At 36.0% G+C, this 18,940-nt stretch overlaps 1 protein-coding gene across 1 annotated transcript in view; it reads left to right on the top strand.

Annotated features, from left to right (window-relative positions):
• The window catches only part of GALC (galactosylceramidase), a 41,634-nt gene extending 26,912 nt beyond the window's left edge, over positions 1-14,722 (top strand). The window contains exons 8-17 of the mRNA XM_010584010.1: positions 439-594; positions 2,679-2,803; positions 4,024-4,151; positions 4,621-4,710; positions 6,017-6,106; positions 6,455-6,599; positions 7,120-7,300; positions 10,049-10,212; positions 11,976-12,052; positions 13,796-14,722. Coding sequence (XP_010582312.1) covers positions 439-594; positions 2,679-2,803; positions 4,024-4,151; positions 4,621-4,710; positions 6,017-6,106; positions 6,455-6,599; positions 7,120-7,300; positions 10,049-10,212; positions 11,976-12,052; positions 13,796-13,939 — 1,300 coding nt within the window. The 3' untranslated portion in view covers positions 13,940-14,722. The remainder of the gene's footprint in view (positions 1-438; positions 595-2,678; positions 2,804-4,023; positions 4,152-4,620; positions 4,711-6,016; positions 6,107-6,454; positions 6,600-7,119; positions 7,301-10,048; positions 10,213-11,975; positions 12,053-13,795) is intronic.
• Positions 14,723-18,940: the final 4,218 nt, after the last annotated feature.

Raw genomic sequence — 18,940 nt, 5'->3', positions numbered from 1 at the left:
GGCCTGCATTTTCCCTAGTCTTCCTTTTATCAGTGACGTACCTATAGAAGCTTTTCTTGTTGTCCTTGATGTCTGTGGCCAGATTTAATTCTGTCAGGGTTTTGCCTTTCCTAACTTGATCCCTGACTGCTCAGACAGCTTCTCTGTATTCCTCCCAGGCTGCCTGTCCTTTCTTCCACCCTCTGTAGGCTTTCTTTGTTGTGTTTGAATTTGTCCAGTATCAGAAGAAATAATCTTCTGCTGATGCAAATACAATAAGCTATGGAACATTACAGCTTGCTCTCATTCCATTTTGTTCTATTCCATTAGTATTATTCCAGAGACAGTTTGTTTTTAATTTTCAGTTTGGAGGAGGTGAATCGTTGCTGGTGTATGTACTTCCAGGCTTTGATTTTTCTTTTTGTGTTAAGTGCTCTTTCTTTTTAAAATATTGTGTAGGGCTCACTATCCTGGAACAAAAACAGTGCCAAACGCCTTATTAACGAAGAAGAAACTGTGGTCTTCGGAAGATTACAGTACTTTCAATGATGAAGTAGGTGCAGGCTGCTGGGCTCGGATCCTGAACCAAAACTACGTGAATGGAAACATGACCTCGTAAGTGTTGTGCACTGTTGCTCACTTTCACAACTTCGTACATAAGAATTGTTTAAAGTACTACATAGCCCATCCATCTGCTATGGTAAGATAGTAGGTAAACTGAAACTCTCTCCACTGTCGGTCTGAATAGCAAAGTATGAAGTCTACTGTCCTTGCCTTTTTCTGGGGTAGAAGTCCCACATGTTCTAATGTTTTCTTGAGTTACTGTTCCACAGTATCCAATGGCTTATGCAGCTGACTTCAGATGCCTTTGAGACTCTAATGATATTTGTTAAAAAGAGAATGTTAAGAAGAACTAACAACATGAAAAACATGGGAGGAGAATAACAATAAAGCTAATTTATCTGTATTTTTCTTAAGGCCTTTATCAGGTTGTTTGTCTTCAGTTAAAAGTAGGAGGTATGGATGCAATTATCTATTTTTTTCCATACAACTTCTTTCTTGGAGTCCATCCTAAAACATGCTGTAGTCTTTTGATATGTTTACTGTTTCCTGCACATTTTCTTTCCCAACTGAAATCTGGAAGAAAGCTGTTCTATTTACTGGGAAATTACATAACTCACAGTTTTAGAAGAGAATAGAAAACATGCTTTGATGTTTCCAGTGCAACAACTGTTAATCTGAAAGAGGAAGAAAAAAAAAAAGTCTGATTAAAGAAAATATAGGCATCAAGATGTAAGCAAAATTTTTCAAAGCTTTTAGTTTTTATGTAACTTCATTTTCGAACAATAAAGAGAAATCTTTTTGCCTGAAATACTTGAAATGGAGCACAGCACAAAGCACTTAGATACTTGTAAAGGGAGGTTGCTTGAGTCACCTGGTTTCTATGAATCTTCTGTCTCCTTCTCTGCAAGCTGAAACTCTTTAACAGATGAGTATTTCCTACATGAATTCCTGACCTTTCTGGTTGCATCTTGACTCTCATAGGCTTATATATCTTACTTCGGGGTCTTTCTTTTCCCATTGTTTTTCTTTTTTACAAGACCTTTGTAATTATATATATGCCCCATTTGTTTAGCAACCTGACAGCTCAGACCTATGTATTGTATTTAGAAATTATTGTAGAATAGTTCCATGTCCATCTATCCAATATTGAAGTTACCTTGGCTTTTATATTGAAAACAGAGTCTTCCTGATGAAAGGCAGCTTATCTTTCTGCTAAGCTCATTTCTTTTGAACTTGAGTTCCCTACATTTCTTTTCTAAGTTTGAAACTTTGCAGAACAAGTTTAATGTGAGAAAGTTGGGTTTACAACTCAAGAGTTTTTTATTTTAAGAGTACCTTTTTGCAGGATTTCGGGATCTCTTCTGAAATGCATGTGTAGTGTGATAAATCTATGGCAATGACTTTAGAATGAGGCCTTTGCACTCATCTATAAACAATATCAGAACAGCATGCCAGCATTTGTTTTCTGCATAACTGCTTTATTAAGCTGTATTTCCATATTTATGGCACACAGGTCTTAAGTTTAAAGTCCTAGCAAAAGGTTTTCAGCGAAGACCAAATCAAAAGACCTGAAGTCATTAACCTTGTCAGTATCCTGACAACTTCTTGAAATAGCAACAGCTCCTGGAAAATGGCTAGAGTTGTTTTGTCTTTGTTATTTATATGGATAAAGGAAGGATTTTTTTTTTTAGTGGTATTTATCCATGGCCCCAAGCCCCTCCCCACAGAAAGACCTACAACCATCATCAGCAACAACCAACCAAGGAAGAAAACCAAAACATCCTAACAAAAAGCTGTAAACCTTGAAAACTTAATTTTTTCCCCTTCAAAACAGGAAAAAAAAAAAACAAATGGAGTCTTTAACACTCAGTACATGTTTCCTTTATTGTGCAACTTTTTGTGGTGATATAGCCAGAGAATGTATCATCACTTTTGTAAGAAGTTCTCAACACTGGAAGTTGATTTGTTTTATTTTCCTCTCCTGTGTTTTTTTTCTTCTTTAGCTGGAAGGATTTTTTTTTTTTTCCTTAAACTTCTTTTTATTGTATGCCAGAGAAAAGAGGAATAAATTCTTGTACTAAATTCATCTAGTACTATCCATATGAATGGAGCAAACAGACCTGTTTTTCTTCCAGAACCATTGCATGGAACTTGGTGGCTAGTTATTATGAAGAGTTGCCCTTTGGTCGATGTGGATTAATGACAGCGCAGGAGCCGTGGAGTGGCCACTACAAAGTAGAAGCTCCTATCTGGATTACAGGTAAAAAGTTTGCAGTTAAAAGTTTGGTGATCTGACACAGAGCGTAACTGTATTTTCTGAGACCTTTATTTATTTAGTGTTTTTTATGTGTATTATTTCTTGTACCAAATTAAAGTAGATTTGTGGAAAGTTTTGTGAATGCTTTAAAAAAGAAGAAGAAGAAGAAAAAAGCTTCTTTTAATAGCAGAAAGATCTAATAGCAAGAGAAATCTTAATACTTGACTGTTACATACAGCAGAAATTAATAAACTGCTGCATTGTATAGCTGTTACTATTAAAATATTTTGATCTGAGGTGCCCATAAAGGTTAGTGTGCTTTCCTAGTTCCTCTCCCTTTTTTTTAATCCTTAAGTAGACATTTGATACCTCTCAATTTGAGAAAATGGAACAAAGAACCTCTGTATTCTTGTACTGCTTGAGATTCTTGGCTTGTGTAAGTCAGCATTTCCTTGTGCTTGGGGAAAGGGCAGTATGTTCACATAGTGTCTATGGACACATGGATTCACTGGCTACTCTGTAGTCCTTCTGTAATATTTTACTGTCTTTGTCACAGTTCAGTAGAGCAAATAGCATATACAATGCCATAAAGGAGGAACAAGGCAAATGCCTTCATTTTTATTATTCTTCTAGTTACCTGTATATGTAAAAGCATTAAAAAAAAAATAACGGCCATACTGTCATATGAACAGTTAAGAACAACTGAGCAGTTGTTCCTGTTTCCATGTTGCTCAGGATTTGCATTATCTAGGTCACATTCTTTGGTACTCTCTATTATATGCTGAAAACCTTGCTTATTTAGTTATTCCTCATGGAGATGTCCATCTATGCTTTCTCTGGCTCAACTGTTTTATTTAAAAAAGAAAAAAAGAAAAAAAAAGAGATATTTGGGAAAATCTAAGCTGTGATGAATATTAATATTGCATGTATGTGATTGACTTACATAGTGGTGTAATAGTTTTTTCTTCCTGTCTAAATGATTGCTATAATTTTTAACTGTTTTGTCTGCCACAGAGCTGGTGTTTTTAATTGTGCATTAGTATAATTCTTTAATCTTTCTTCTTGTATAGGTAGAATTTGTTTTGGAAGTTCCATTACTTTCTTCCCCAAATCAAGTTTTGTTGTTAGCATGGATGAGAGAGAAATTTAATTCAGGCTACAAATGGTATTATTTTTTCATTAAGACTTTATTTTCTTCTGATTTTTGTTCTCTTTTGTCTCAGCACACACAACACAATTTACTCAGCCAGGCTGGTCATACTTGCAAGTGGATGGACACTTAGAAGGAGGTGGCAGCTTTGTAGCTCTCACAGATGGCCTGGGAAACCTTACCGTCATCATTGAAACTATGGTATGTGCATCAGCAATTCCAGTGAACTAAAAAAGATAAAGGAAGTATTTTGTTATGAGTAACCTGTTTTGATTTATGTAGTTCGATATTTGTGAATATGTTCTTTGATGCTTGTAGCTTTGTTAGTGAGACCACTAGAGGTCCTTTTTTCTATCTAAACTTTGAATAGCTAGTTGAATCTTCCTGGAGACCAATGTATATGTCAACTTTATATCACAAATTAGCTTTAATTTGATGACACATTCTGGGAGGAAATTAAATCATGCTTATTTTAAGCAGTATTCAAAATGAAATTATTAAGCTAGTGTAATTGCAGTTATCATTAAGATAACAGTGAAATAAATAGTTGCAAATTGACCCGAAGTTGCTTTTTTAATTTCAATTTATGGTGTATGTTTTTCATGAACATTGCTATGTGATGCATTCCAGTAATTTATGTTCCTTCTGTTAAATTTATTTTTTCCTTCAGACTCATAATCACTCTCAATGTATCAGGCCTCCACTGCCTCATTTCAGTGTGACACCTCAGAGAGCAACTTTCTACCTCAAAGGGTCATTTGTAAGTAGATCCTGAATACATTTGATCAGTCTTGTAAAATGAATTGCTATGCATAATCAAATACATGCGAGACAATATCACAGGTTATCAAGAAATTGGAGTTCTTTACCTCCAATACTAGAGGCTGTTACACACCTGGCAAAGTTTTAAGCATTCTAGTTCTGCTTTTATCATGAGATATAATGTCATAACTGAATTAGTAGAATTACCACCTCCCAGTCTAATCATCTGTATATTGAAGAAGAAAATCCTCAGAACAGAAATGCAATTAGATTTTTTTTCTTTAGGATTTATTCCAAGGATGGGTGCTCTGACGTTCTGACATAGTTTGACCAGCCAGCATGGCCATGACCTTTCTAGTTGTTATCAGCTCCTTTCCAGGGGAGTTACTGCAGTTGATTGTATACTGTAGGTTATGTTGTTCCATCCTGTGAAGAGATATTCTGAGAATGTTCCAGTTGTTTTTTCTTTTTTTTTTTTTTTTTTAATATTGCTAAACTGAATTTCCCTCTGAAATGTGAACAATACTTTCACAGTGTAAACTGGAGTGAATCTGTGTTAGTTGATTTGGATGATTGCTTGTCAGAAGCTGAAAGTGTTTACTTACTTGGAATTTGATTTTTGGTGGCATTAGTTTCCTTTTGTTTAGGAGGAGATAGTTTGGACAACACTTTTGGCAATAAAATGGTTTGCTTAGGAAAAGTAGTTGAGCATTATTTCTGATATACAGCTCCCTTTGGGAGAAGTATCAGACAGCTTATCCAAATCAAACTCTAGGTTGCTTGCTTTGGGTAACTAAAAAAAATTGTAGGGGTTGGATATGATTAAAATCTGTAACTAATGTAGTTGATATGCCGTAGTGTTGCAGAAGTTTGGAGATCTCTAAGCGAAGTACTTTGCTCAAAAATTAATATCAAAGAACCAGCAACTAAACTAAAGGTATCATGAAAGCAGGATATTATTTCAGCCTGGTTGCTCCTACGCAGAGCTTGTATCAAAGGGATACTGTTGCTGGTAATAGAGAAGCTAAAGATTGCATGTGTGATGGCAAGGCTTTCTGTCTGTATAAGCAACATTACTGCATGTTAGGACAATGGCTTACTGATGTATAATCTATAAAAAGGTAAGCCATATGTAATGGCTAGCTGAATAGAGTGGTGGCCTCTAATGTGATCAACAGCTCTAAAATAAAAACTGGACACCCTTAGAGGACTGATATTTCTCAAGGTGAATACTCAAGAGTTTTGGGGGAGGGGGGTGGTGTTTTTTTTTTTTCTTTCTAGTTTTATATTGTGTTTCATTGTAGTATATGGTGGAAACCCTTCAAGTGTGGCATTCTAGACTTGGTTTTGAATCTGGAAACTCTAGTCTTTTCCAGCAACTCCATCCTGTAAAGGTAAGTTGATCAGTGTTAATTACAGTCTCTCTGCAATTTCAGGTGTTTCTTCTCCCTTTGCTGGAACTCCTGGGCTTTCATGCCTAAACTGCATAATTAGGGCATGTTTTATTAGCTCTGTTTGACTACAATTTTACTATCTTATATACAAGCTTACCTGGAGGTAATAAAGAGTTTGGGGAAAAGGGGTTTTCAAAATAGCTTGGATATATTAAATGATATAGATATAGAGAATATAAGATTTTTGCCTTGAATCAAGACTTCAGAGGATCTCCTTTAATTCAGGAGCTTGGGTATTTTGTTATTTAGTTGTTTGATTTTTGCAGCTTGAGCTTTCTTTAATTCCAGGTGTGGAAGGGAAGTTTTTCTTTAGATCTGAACGTGGATGAAGTTTACACTTTAACTACACTCAAGACAGGGCAGAAATGTGGTTGCCCAGAGCCTCCACCACCTCAGCCTTTTCCTTCAAATTACAAAGATGATTTCAATATTCGTAAGTCAGAATTCTCTTATCCAAAAACTTAATTCACACACAGCTATAGTCTTGATGTAGAAAGGCAATAACAATTATGTTTTTTGAGTCCTCTAATGTAAGAGACGTGAAGTAGTCTGAATGTGTGTTTTATTTTTGTTTATTTATACCTGCTTCTCCAACAACTTACACCTGCATACTTAACTTGCAGTGAAGTGTATTTAATTCTGTGACTTAAGTGGGTGGTCATTAACAGTTTTAAAATTCTTGATGCAAATGATATAGCTCATAACTATAGTGAACTCGTTTTTGAAGGAAGATAGGGAAGAAGGTAATTGACTTTGTTAATGTGTTTGCAAAAACTGGTATCTGCTTAAAAACAAAACCAAAACTAAAATCACCTTCCAACTTCTTGGAGACTGTGCTTTGATAGAGTAAGTAAAAATTCTGGAGGATATTTTCAGGGGAAATTTCTGAAAACAAGAGCACACAGAAGAAAAATAATGTTTTGGTGTTGATATGTATTTTATTTTCTGGTTAGGTAATCCACCTTTCAGTGAAGCCCCAAATTTCGCAGATCAGACAGGTGTATTTGAATACTTCATAAATGCTTCTGACCCAGGAGATCATGTGTTCACACTCCGCCAGGTGGTGGTTCAGCGACCTATCACTTGGGCTTCTGATGCAGACCAGACCATCAGTGTCATAGGAAATTTTCAGTGGTATGTAAATAGTATTTTCTTGTGACACCTGGGGAAATGTCCTCCTTTCCAGTGTGAGTTATCATCAGTTAATCTGTCTCAAGCCTCATTTCTCTTGGACAGAGTGGCTTTTGCATTCAGACTCTCTGTAGACATGTAGAAATGATGACTTTAAAGTAACTTCTAAAAGTCATTGAGCCCTGCTCAGGGCTGTTGCCAACTCTAAGAGATCTATGTCTTTGTCTAAATGAGTCTTAAAAACATGAAAGGATGGGGAGTCCACCACATCTCTTGGTAGCTTGGCCCAGTGCTGCACTGTCTTGGAAATTTTTTTTTCTAATGTCCTGCTGGGCATATTTGTTCAAGCTGATTTTTCAGAATAATGGATCTGGGTTAGTGTACCAGAAAGACTAAGTCAAAATCCTAATTCAAACTGTGCACTGAGTTTCAATATGTTTTTAAATGGGACAAAAAAAATTATTTAGTTTAAATTACTTAGTTTTGAGTTGTCTTGCTTGATTGTTAGCAATTTGACCAATCTCATATCAATGAAATAGTGTGAGTTAATTCAGTTATGTTTGTTGCAGACTGCCATCTTCTGAGCAGTTCATAGAATTGTGTGGATTTGATTCAACTGCTTAAAACAGTTTTATTTCTGGGTAAACGTAACTGAGATTTACTGATTTGATAAGAGTATGGTTATGACTGCAATTCTTTCTAGGAGCTATAATGAAAGTAATTTGGAATTAAGCGGCATATTTTAGCATAATGTTTATTTAAAATTAAAAAGCATTTGGGAAAAGAGCCTGTTAACTAATTGGTTTAGTAACAGTAAGTAATAATAAACTTTATGCTTAAAACTTTTTCTTCTATATGGAAATCTACCTTAAATTCATTTGATATGTTCTTTAAAACAGCCATTTTGTCAGGGTTTTTTGCTTTGATTGGATCATTGATCCCCCAAATGCTTTTTCAGAACATGTTTCACGCTTCTAATTTCTGGCCTGGATAAGTGATTAAATCACTTTGCTCTGAAGCCTGGAAGGATACCATCATCTTGGAGGTTGTTCTTCAGTTAGTTACCTGATGTTTTCTTCTGCAGCCCTCTGTTAAGCAAAGTCTCGTATTCCCCCTATAATCAACTTTCCCTTGTTGAGTATTCATCTGCATTCACTGATCATATTCAGTAGTCCCTATAACAGCTACTGTAAATTACTGTACTGAGATTCCTAAAAACTTATTGTTTCATTTTGGTACCATTTCTTTCTGAATTTTCATCTTGTTTTTAGAACCAAGCTTGCTTCCTGAATATTCAGCTGATTATTAGAGTTTTACTGATCTGTAACTTTTCGTAATGATAGTCGTCAATTTCAGGCCCTCTAACTTGTTTGCTTCACCCTCAGCTTAAGGCTTATCTTGTCCTATGTAGTTGTTTTCAATCATTAGTGCATGCTATTGAAATACTGAACCAATCTTGCACTGAATTTTTCTGTGGAATGATAATCGACTGCAGTCATGGATGTCAATTTATTGTGATTACATTTCAGGATTATTTAGTTGGTTTTAGTTTGGATTTTAATCTTGTGCTTGTGAAAGCTTTTTGTTTCTATTCCTGAATTTGTTAGTGTTTTGCTCTGATGGTTTTATTGAACCTAGCTGTATCCTGAAAATATTACTATTTAACTCATTCTACATTGCTTCCAATCTCTTTATAATGGCTTAAGCAAGATGTGGGGGTCTGTTTAATACGTAGGGTGGCAAGAAAGAATTTTTTGTTTGTGTAATGAATATGTATCCAAGAATCTGATATTTCTAATAGCATTACATTAGAATGAAATCTCAGGTGGTTCTTACTGTTACATAAGAGGTGGGGAGAAGAGTTGCAAAAATAAATATTTTTTCTGATTTAGTTATCAGCTGAGCTGATGTCATAGAGAGTCTTTTCACATTCTGTAAATAATTATAGATAATTAGAAACTTCCTAAATATGTGACCTTGTAGCTGTGTCCATATTGCAAGTCCTTTTAGACATGGGATGTAGATTCTTAATTTGAATGTAAGTTAATAGAGGTAAGGAATGCTTTTAATTTTTATTGTTCAGAGGCTTGTAGTGCAGCTTCAGGGTGGGGGAAGTTGTGTAAATTTTCTAGGTGCCATTTGATTGTTCTGGTATTCCTTTGCTTTATTCTCCTTTATAGCTGTCATTATATGTATAACACAGTGCTTTACTGTTGAGCTGAAGTATCACCTCAGGAAAATAAAATAATTTCAACGTATTTGACCATTTTGTTTAAAAATGTTTGGTTTGGCTTTTGAGCAAGAGGTCTGTATTACTTGAGACTTGGTCTGTATTAAAAATCCTAGAGAAAAGGAGATCAAATTTTAGCAGATGTGGTGCTATGGCCTTGAGTCTTGGGTTTGATTTAGTTACCTAAAAGCATTTTGCAGATCTGACAGTTTTTCTGTGAAGATGCAAAACTTCTCTTTGTTAGGGTTTTTTTAAATAATTAATTGAAAGTTGCTGACAATACACTTCATTTTGTTGTTGGTTTCTGAGAATTGCTCTTTGTAAGAAAATCTATGGACTCACAGGTGGGAAACAACCACTCTAGACAAGTCCTGTGCATCTCACACCTGTAGATCACAATTAGGATTGCTAAATCTTTCCTCAAAAAGGTTGTTGTACTACATAGGGAATACTCTTCTACCTACTGTCTGCTCAAAAAAACCCAATTCCTTGCTTGTTAAAACACTCAACTTCCCTTATAGGGTAAACATGACAGTCACTTGTGACATCTACATAGAAAAACAACGTGATGGGGGCGTGTTTGTTGCAGGAAGAGTCGACAATGGTGGGATATATGTTCGACGTACCAAAGGAGTTTTCTTCTGGGTTTTTGCAGATGGCACCTACAGAGTCACTGGTGATCTAGGTAAGCAGCTTTTTGCTAAAGTGGATGCTGAGATATGGACATGTAATTTTGATAGTCTTGATAAAAATGACTAACATTGAGATTTTGTAATTCAGTTGTCATCGCTATGAATTTAACCTATTGTCCTTTAATGCTTGCCACATTTTGTATGTGAAGAGAGCATCTGAAGGCTACTGGCTGGTCCACTTCTCAGTCTCAGATTTCAGGATTTATTTTTTTTTTTTTTTTTCTGCTGACAAAACCTACTTTACACTAGCAAATGTAAATTATTTTGCTTTTCATAAATACTCTGGTACAACATTAATTACAGAAAGGTTTGATCTGTATTCTTATACTACACCTAAAAAGAAAATCCTGCTTGAAATGCAGTGGCCTGTCTTGTAAGTACGTTGATTCACACTGCTCTACATCTGGCTTAAGTGATGATGAATGGCCTACTGTTTCCACAAACTATGCATTCTACTGTTAGTCTAGCTCAGTGGAGTGAGAGCATATTCTATTTGTGATGCTGACATTCATATGTGTTAATCTATAGAACATTTGACAGTCACATGAAAGAGTGTATGTCATAATACTTCTTCAATAGCTAAAAGTTCTTTTTAATTTGCTTTGAAATAGTGGCAAGTTTTGTTGTTTAAATACATTTCCTATCACTTCATGAGTATAAATTCAAATCTTCAATAGTTCCTGTTGAGTCAAATGCAATTTCTAGATCTGCAGTATATCTGATATGAAGATAGCCTATAATGACCTGTTTCACACTATACTGGACCTTAGAAATAGTCTCGTCTTCTATTTGGTAGCTGTAGTTTCTCATTTCTCCTCATTTTGTTGTGTTTTTTTGTTTGTTTGTTTTTTTCTGTTGTATTTTTTTCTTTCCTTTTTTACCATGGATAGATAGCATAAAAGAAGGCTTTACATCAGCTTCTCTTAACATACTGGTGCTCCCTAGGGAAACTTTGCAATGTCTAACTTCACAACAACTTAAGTTTAAGCTGTATGTAAAAAATATACTCCTGTTTAGGATTGACTCCAGTATTTATTTTTAATAAGACATAACAACATTACCCAATTAGTTTCTCAAGCTGTCAGAAATAATTTTTCCTAGATGAAATGAGAGGATTTTGATTAACCACCTCATTATTTCAGACTGAGATGCTTGTTACATAATATGATAATTTTTTTCTGTACTGCTATTTTCAGTGATCTTTATATTTTTCTAGAAGGGAGCCTGAGTGTTAAATTAACTTGTAGCTAAAACTGTTTACTGAATAATTGAAGATTCTACTTGTAGCACTTAATTTTTTTCAGGTCTTCCATCCAGGTGTCATTCACACCCAATTTTTGCTTAGCTTAAATTTTGACTAGAACTAAGCAACATGATGATGTTACAACTCAAACCCTCTTATTTAAAGAAGTTCCAGTACATAAACAAGGAGATCTATAGAACAAGCAGAGCAATAGCTACTGTCAAACTTCATGAACCCATACTGTCAATAGAGGGAATCCTTATCTCAGGCCAAATTCCCAAGAGCATTGGAGATTTCAGTGGAAAAACAGTCCTGGCAAAACAGGAGAATGCATTGATAATGTAGAGTCTATGTTTGCCTGTTAAGCCTTCCATGCTGCAATTGAAATTGGTAAGATGTCAGTCTTGAACACTTGTGAAAAATAGGTATTATTTTCCTTTTGCCGGCTTGGTATTTATCAGTCTCAGCAAAATGGTGAAGTAACACTTTGCTAACCTTAAGCACTTTTTGCAGCTGGAGAAGAAATATTAATGAAAGGACTGTCTGGTGTCCGGGATAATGCGTGGCACACACTTACTCTCAACATTCAGGTAAGGATACTTGCAATCCTAAATGGTTTAGACAAAACTGTGCTATACTATTGACTGTCTACTTGCATTAGTTTGCCCTATCTAAACCAGAAATAATATCTCTGTTATTTTAAACCAATATTAAAATACCATACCAAGTTCTGCTGCCTGTATTTTTAAAGATATCTTGGAAAACTGGAGAGAGTATAGAAAATAACTGGAAAGATGAGTTGAAAGATGGAGATAGGCAGGCTAGAGAGGCAAATATTTTGAATGAAAAGATCATGACTTGACTTTGTGTTCTGAAGACTGTCAGTAAACTACTAAACCAGCCTGTTTTACAAATCTGGCTCCCACCAATTCGCTTTCCATGCTAAGGACTTGTACGTGGAGCTAGTTTAGGACTGGGGAACTCAGATGAGCTGCCATCCTTCTTTCCTATACTGAAAAAGCATGGGCATAGTGTTGATGTAAACATGGGCCACAGTTAATGAGAAGCCTGTCCACCCTCCCCCCCCCCCCCACCCCCCCCGCCTTTTGGCCACAGTCACTTGGTGATGAAATTAGTCCCAAGCTCTACTTTAAATATACCTATGCACTTAGCTGGGTGTGACATTGGTGCAAGTAACTAAAAGGTTTTAAGTGCCTCTGCTGAATCCCTGATCCCTTTGCCTAATGTAACCTTTGCGCCTGCAAAGTGGCATGAAATGTGGGGAAGCTTGAATCCTAGCTGGGGAGATCTTCTACTGAAGCAAACTCTCTTTTAGAATTACGCACTGTGTCTTTCCCTCATCCTAAAATGTGAGTATTAGGGGGTTTTTTTGTCTTTTGTGCATTCACATTGGGAGACAAAGGGACACTCATACCTGAGGCATTCACTGGAATGGATGTAGTTTAATTTTGGCTTTTGTACACACACACTTAAGACAGTGATTGCCATCTGTAGAATGGGCCAAGATATTTGCTAACCAGAATGGGGTGCTGAAGATGAACATAAATTGTTTAAAACACAAAGCAATGGTGGTAATTTAAAATGACGATGCTACAAACTTCCATGTGTGCTGTTAAAGTGTTTTGTACAAAATATGCCTTTGATGTAGTGACAGAAGTGCAGAGCCCTCTTTAAAGAATTCTCACGCTGACTCCTTGAAAGATATTCTTTGCTTTTACCTGTGTCTGTATAATTGTCTTTCAGGTTAAGAAATACAGGTAAACTGAAGTACTTTTTTCCTAACTACTGTTTAGTGGAACAGTGGCAAAATAAATTGTAACTTTTCCTGAGAGTGTTTTTAATTTTAATGGCAACATGATACTTGGAAGATTCTGCTGTCCCCTCTTCCTCTCAGCTTAATGACTAAAATACATTTGTCTTTCCTTTTGACTTTTGCTTAATTCTGAAGAATCAGTGCCAGGTGTATCATATCCCCTTAAGACAGTGCAGCTGTTTGAGGGAGCCTGACACAAGTGAAAGAGTAAAACTAGTTTACCTTTCAGATTCTACACTGAGTTTGCAAAGCTGTGAGTTAGGGGAAGATGAGCTTTTTGTATATTCACTGTAGAGGCATTAGATCTTTTTCACAGAGCTCATAGGCACTGGAGGATTCTATGCAACATTTAGAAGCACCTCTGCATGGAAAATGTGTGAAATGTAGTTGAAAGTTGACTTGACATCTTTCTGCCTTGTCTCTTCGCCCGTGTGAGTAGGCTCAGTGTCGACACAATCACTGGATTATACAAAGCTAACTTTTTTCTTTTTTTTGACAGGGCACTTCTGCCTCAGGACTGTTAAATGGTTATCCACTCTGGGAGAATGTCACCATTTCGAAACCAAGTAACGGCTGGGCTGCTGTTGGAACTCGCTCGTTTGAGTTTGCACAGTTTGACAACTTTCATATTGAAGCTAGCTGAGGTGGCTTTTGCATTTGGAGAACCCGGTTCTCATACTACTTTGAATAAGAGCCAGTTCAAACTTTGAGGACAACTTAATGCTATGCTGAGACTGATCTGTTGGCAAGGAATCTGAATTCTGTCCTTATTATTTGTTAAAGGTTTACTTGAGCAGGTATCAACATGGCTGTAACTTTATCCCCTGGTTGTGATGCAATTTTTGCCCTTCGATCTTTGGGGGTAAATTTTAGTTCAAGGTAATGATGAAAACAAAATCATGGATTTAAAACTCTTTTAATAAAACAACATCTTAACTTCCCAGCTCACTTTCAAGATAACTGTAGAAGTTAACAGAAGACAGAGGCATCTCAAGCTGCATTTTTAATACTTACATGATTGTGTCCATTCCTTTCACTCTGAAAGAAAGAATTAAATGCCAGTAAGCCTTATGAGCCAGTGGCCCCATACTTCCGTAGGTCTGTCATTCTCAAATTTCACTGGATGAAGTACGTAGTTTTTCTATAGTAAAAAAAAAGATGCTTTGTCTGTGTTTCTGCTGCAGTCTGAGGCTAGACATTACAGTACTCCAAGTGCATTTGATTACTTCTTCCTGATTACTTCTTCCAACTTTCATTGCCAGTCTTAAAATAGATCATATTTTCAGTCGAATGGAAATGTGCCTTATGGCTGGTCAGACGGTGCAGGACGTGCCTTACTTCTAAACTACCTCCTCTTTCCAATGAAAGGGTTGAAATGGTTGAAAAGATAGCGTAACTTGCAGTTCGTTAATGATAGCTCTGTGGTTTTTTGGGGGTTTGGTTTTTCTTTTTTTCTTTTTTTTTTTTTTTTCCATGGTGTGAAGAATAAAAACTTTGCATCATGGATGCTAGCAAGCAGAGTGCTTACTTTCATGTTGGGTCACATGTGGAAAAAATGGCCTTTTATTGCTAGAAACTTGGGCAACCATCTCTCACTTTTGATGGATCTAAAGCTTAGAGCAGAAAATAATTAAAGCATGACAATGTTATTTAGCTTATTATATTACTGTAGCACAGAGGAGATGCAGATACTATCACATCCTGGTATAAAAGAAAATTAAAAAATAGTCTTTGCCTGTAAGAGCTTGCAATCTATTCATAAGGTAAGTGACAGCAGGTGGACACAGACAGAATTGCTTAGTATGCCAGGCAGTGGTATTGACGCAATAGTGTCTGTTTTTAAACTTTTCCTAGGCATCATGGAGTAAAGTTCAGAGGGAATTTCAGGTCCTTGGGAAAGGAGGGATTCTGTTTTGCTGTTGCTTCATTGTTTTTTTTCCAAGTTACTGTGCTACCAAAAAAAAAATAATTCACTGAGAATATCATGAGGTACTGAATGGGATTTTCGTCACACACATTCCAAATTCAGTTGGCTTCTGAATTTTTCTTGTTTGCTGTTGGTCAGTTTGAGTGAAGATGATATCTATTACCATAACGAAACATGCCTCCTGTGTCCGTCTACTTTTCACATTCACATCCTATTTAATTGACAAGCAAGTAGTTCCACACACTTGATAGGGCACTGATAGCTGTATGAGGCTATCCGTAGCAGGCAGTATCTTATCTTGAGAAACAGATTTGCAGTCTTCTTTGATTTATACAGATAATTATTCTGATCCACTTTATTATGAAGGCTGATTCTAGTAAGTGTTAACTTTTAGTCTTCGAGGTTGTCATCTAATACAGAGTTAATCTAATACAAATCATTACTGGAAAATTTTTATAAAGGTTATCTTCCAAATTAGCTTTTGGAAGAGAGATCTCAAAATTTTATCTCTAATAAGTTACTCTAATTAGTAACTCCATCTCTAATAAGTTTATCTTTTAGCTGTTATACTGATACTGCTATTGATTGTATGTGCAAGTTTCATACATGCTAGTAACCCTGAAAATGGTCCAAACCACTAAACTTTAAAACTCTTTTAGAAGGCTTCCAAATATTAAGTAACTATTTACTTAACTGGGTGAAAAATGAAAGCCGTTTTTCCACTTCAGTTTCATTTGATGGTTGAAGTATAGGTGCAAATCTGTTCATTACTTGCTTGATTTCAGAAGGGATGTCACTGGTAACTCCAGATATGAAGGAATCTAATTTTAGGTCCTCATATTCAAATAATATGAGTATAGGAGAAGCAGTTCTCAAAAAACCCCAACTTATTTTAGCTGTGATGGTTTTTCCTGGTAGGATACTTGGAGACTTCCTGGTAGCTTCTGTGGCTGCAAGTAGTGTTTGTGTAAGAGAGAGATCAGCAATGATGCAATTATTTCAAAGGAGCTGTCCAGTTTTTTTACCTTTTAATGCAATAGTGGAATAAACTGTACTGTTATATTGTGCACTAAACACAATGTATTTTATCACTGGAAGCGCTGATTTTTTTCTAATCTTAATTTATAATGTTAGAGGATTAAACTGTTACGAACAGAGTAAGTGATTTAATGGTGATATAATGTTATTCATCTTTATATGTCTGTAATTCTTCACCCTTCAGCAGGCTGTAATATGTTTGGCAATAACAAGCTGTCAGGTCTTTCACTGAGGGGTGGATTTATGTTGTTGATTATAAATACTAATCATTGCAAATGGACAAATAAAACACTTAAAACCCCTTTATTTGTGCAGAATGCTTCTGTAAATGCATCTTGGTTTTCTCCAGTAAGAAAGCTGACAGTTTTTCCATTGTGATTCTTGATAAATGTGCTTGGCATTAGCTTAATTGGGTTGGAAGAGTTTTTCTGACACTCTGAATAGCCAAACAGTCCTCATTAACAAATATCTCAAAAGCCATATGCATTAGGACTTGTGCTGTTTATAAAATGTTTTTATAGTGCTCAATATAAATTTTGCTTCTTTCTGTTTTTTTTCCTGCATTTAGTTGAAGGGAATTAAATTGTATTTGAGGTCCAGTCATGCAAAACTGCTGAGTAGCAAGGCCTTGTGAGATTTAGCTGAAAGTCTGTTTCTAGGTGTGGAAACACTGCTCTACAGATGTACTTTTAAAGTTTAAATTAGGCTTCTTTAATTTGAATATCCTTTTGAATCTAGCTTCAAACATGCTGCTTTTTTTTTTTGTTTTGTTTTTTTTTGTTTTTCCTAAACTTAAGGGTTCAACTTTAAAAGGAGGGGAGAAATTCCTCAGAGCTAGTCATGTTTTCCAGGCCATCATGCCAGTAGATGCAAATTACCCTGGAATTACTGTTTTCCAGTAGCCAGGTATGTACTGCCACCTACACAAACATTGAATCAGATTCAATTCTGTCCCTTCTCTGCCATACCACCTTTGAGGTTAGATGCGACGAACAGTTCTTAGGATTTTCAAATTCCTGCAAAACAGCAGTACTCCTTTGCTTTAAAATTACAGGAGACTTACTACTTTAGGCTACTGATGATGGTTCCTTTTGCAGCCGCCTCCTTGTTTCACTGTATCAAAAGTAAATTTCTAGTTCGGGATTTGATTTGGAGTGGTAGTGGTTTTCTCTTTCCTTATTGAATCGGTTTTTCTGCATGGTAGCAGCAGGTTGTTTTTTTTTTTCACTTCATAATTTTTCATTGGCTTACCTGAAGTTTCTGTCCAGAATCCATTTTCTGGAGGGGTGTACCTATTAGGAAAATAGCCACCATAATTATTGCTCTTTGAAAATTTCAGCAGCATGACCAGAGGGACAGTGCTTGGAGACCTTATTATCCTCACTTAGATGTTTTGGGGTGGTTTTTTTGTTTGTTGATTTTTCTTTTTTTTTTTTTTTTACTTTTTTTTAAACCCCTTTGTAAGTACCATGTTCATACAACTCTAGCACATGCTGGGAGGTAAGGGGGAAAAGGTTGTAAAAAACCTCTAATTTTAAAAGACTTGCTAGGCTTGTCGCAGAATCATCAGGTAGCTATTTTAAGGTTTTGAGCATATACTTTGATACTTGATGAGAAGAAATATTATGTGCCAATTAACATCAAGGCTTTCTGAAACAGAGAAATAAAAAAGCAAATTATTATCCATTTTCTTAACAAAGATAACTTAGGTAGAGGTTAAATGCTTTTTGTGTGTGGCGGGAACCTTAGCAATCATCCTGCCAGTATTGATAACGCATGAAAAGTTAGCATGAGCAAGTTCCTCTTGCCACTAGATATGTTCCTTCCATTTATGCTCAAGTGTCACTGAAAAAATAAAGGTGGTGTTTCTAGAACTTGTGTTTAAAAAAAAAAACAACACCCAAACACAAAACACCTACTAGCAACTGAGCAGAGAAAAATGTGTGTTGCAGCAGTGTTGCCAAGGTTTCGCTGTGCCAAGATACTCCTATGTGGTTTTCATAGTTGCTGAGACAAACCAACTATAAACCAGTATTTTTCCCCTTAAGGAATTATTTTCAGATAAGGTTAGAAACAGATACAGAACCCAAACATCAATTTTGTCAGGGCGCTCCAAGTAACTTTGCAACTAGTGCGTTAAACGTGTCCTTTACTTTTGTACACCCCAGGCTAAACCTAGACATATTTCTGGAAAATGGAGATGAAAGTAACCTAAAAGAATTCGTTAGTGTTGACTTTTTTTTTTTAAATGCCTTTTCTGTGGGTATCAAGTGTACCTGACTGAGAGTTAAAACTTCACTTAGAGCAGGAAGACAGTAATTTTGATTTTACTGTGTTCATGGATGCATTTCAAAATGCAGAACCGTAGTAAAGGATGGCTCAGTACAGTACTAACTTGAGGGTTTGCAGGAGGAAACAGAACCTAATACACTAGGCTAAAGTTGTGCAGCCATGGTCTGGAAACCCTTGATGGTCTAAGACAGAGAAGATAACACCAAAATGACTATTTTAAAAACAAAACAAAACAAAAAGCAACCAAAACAAACTCTGCACATGTGTACCCAAATAATAAGGGTAAAAGCAAAGAACAGTCCAGGTTTAGCCTGACTTCCTTTGTTCAGTTCCTGCTGGGAAATGCAGTCCTCTTCTTTGCTGTTTTCCATGAACAATATTTCAAAT

This window comes from Haliaeetus leucocephalus, unplaced genomic scaffold (assembly GCF_000737465.1).
Source record: "Haliaeetus leucocephalus isolate CR32 unplaced genomic scaffold, Haliaeetus_leucocephalus-4.0 Scaffold932, whole genome shotgun sequence".
In the NCBI taxonomy this organism is placed as follows: Eukaryota; Metazoa; Chordata; class Aves; order Accipitriformes; family Accipitridae; genus Haliaeetus; species Haliaeetus leucocephalus.
This window is presented reverse-complemented; position numbering and strand designations above follow the sequence as displayed.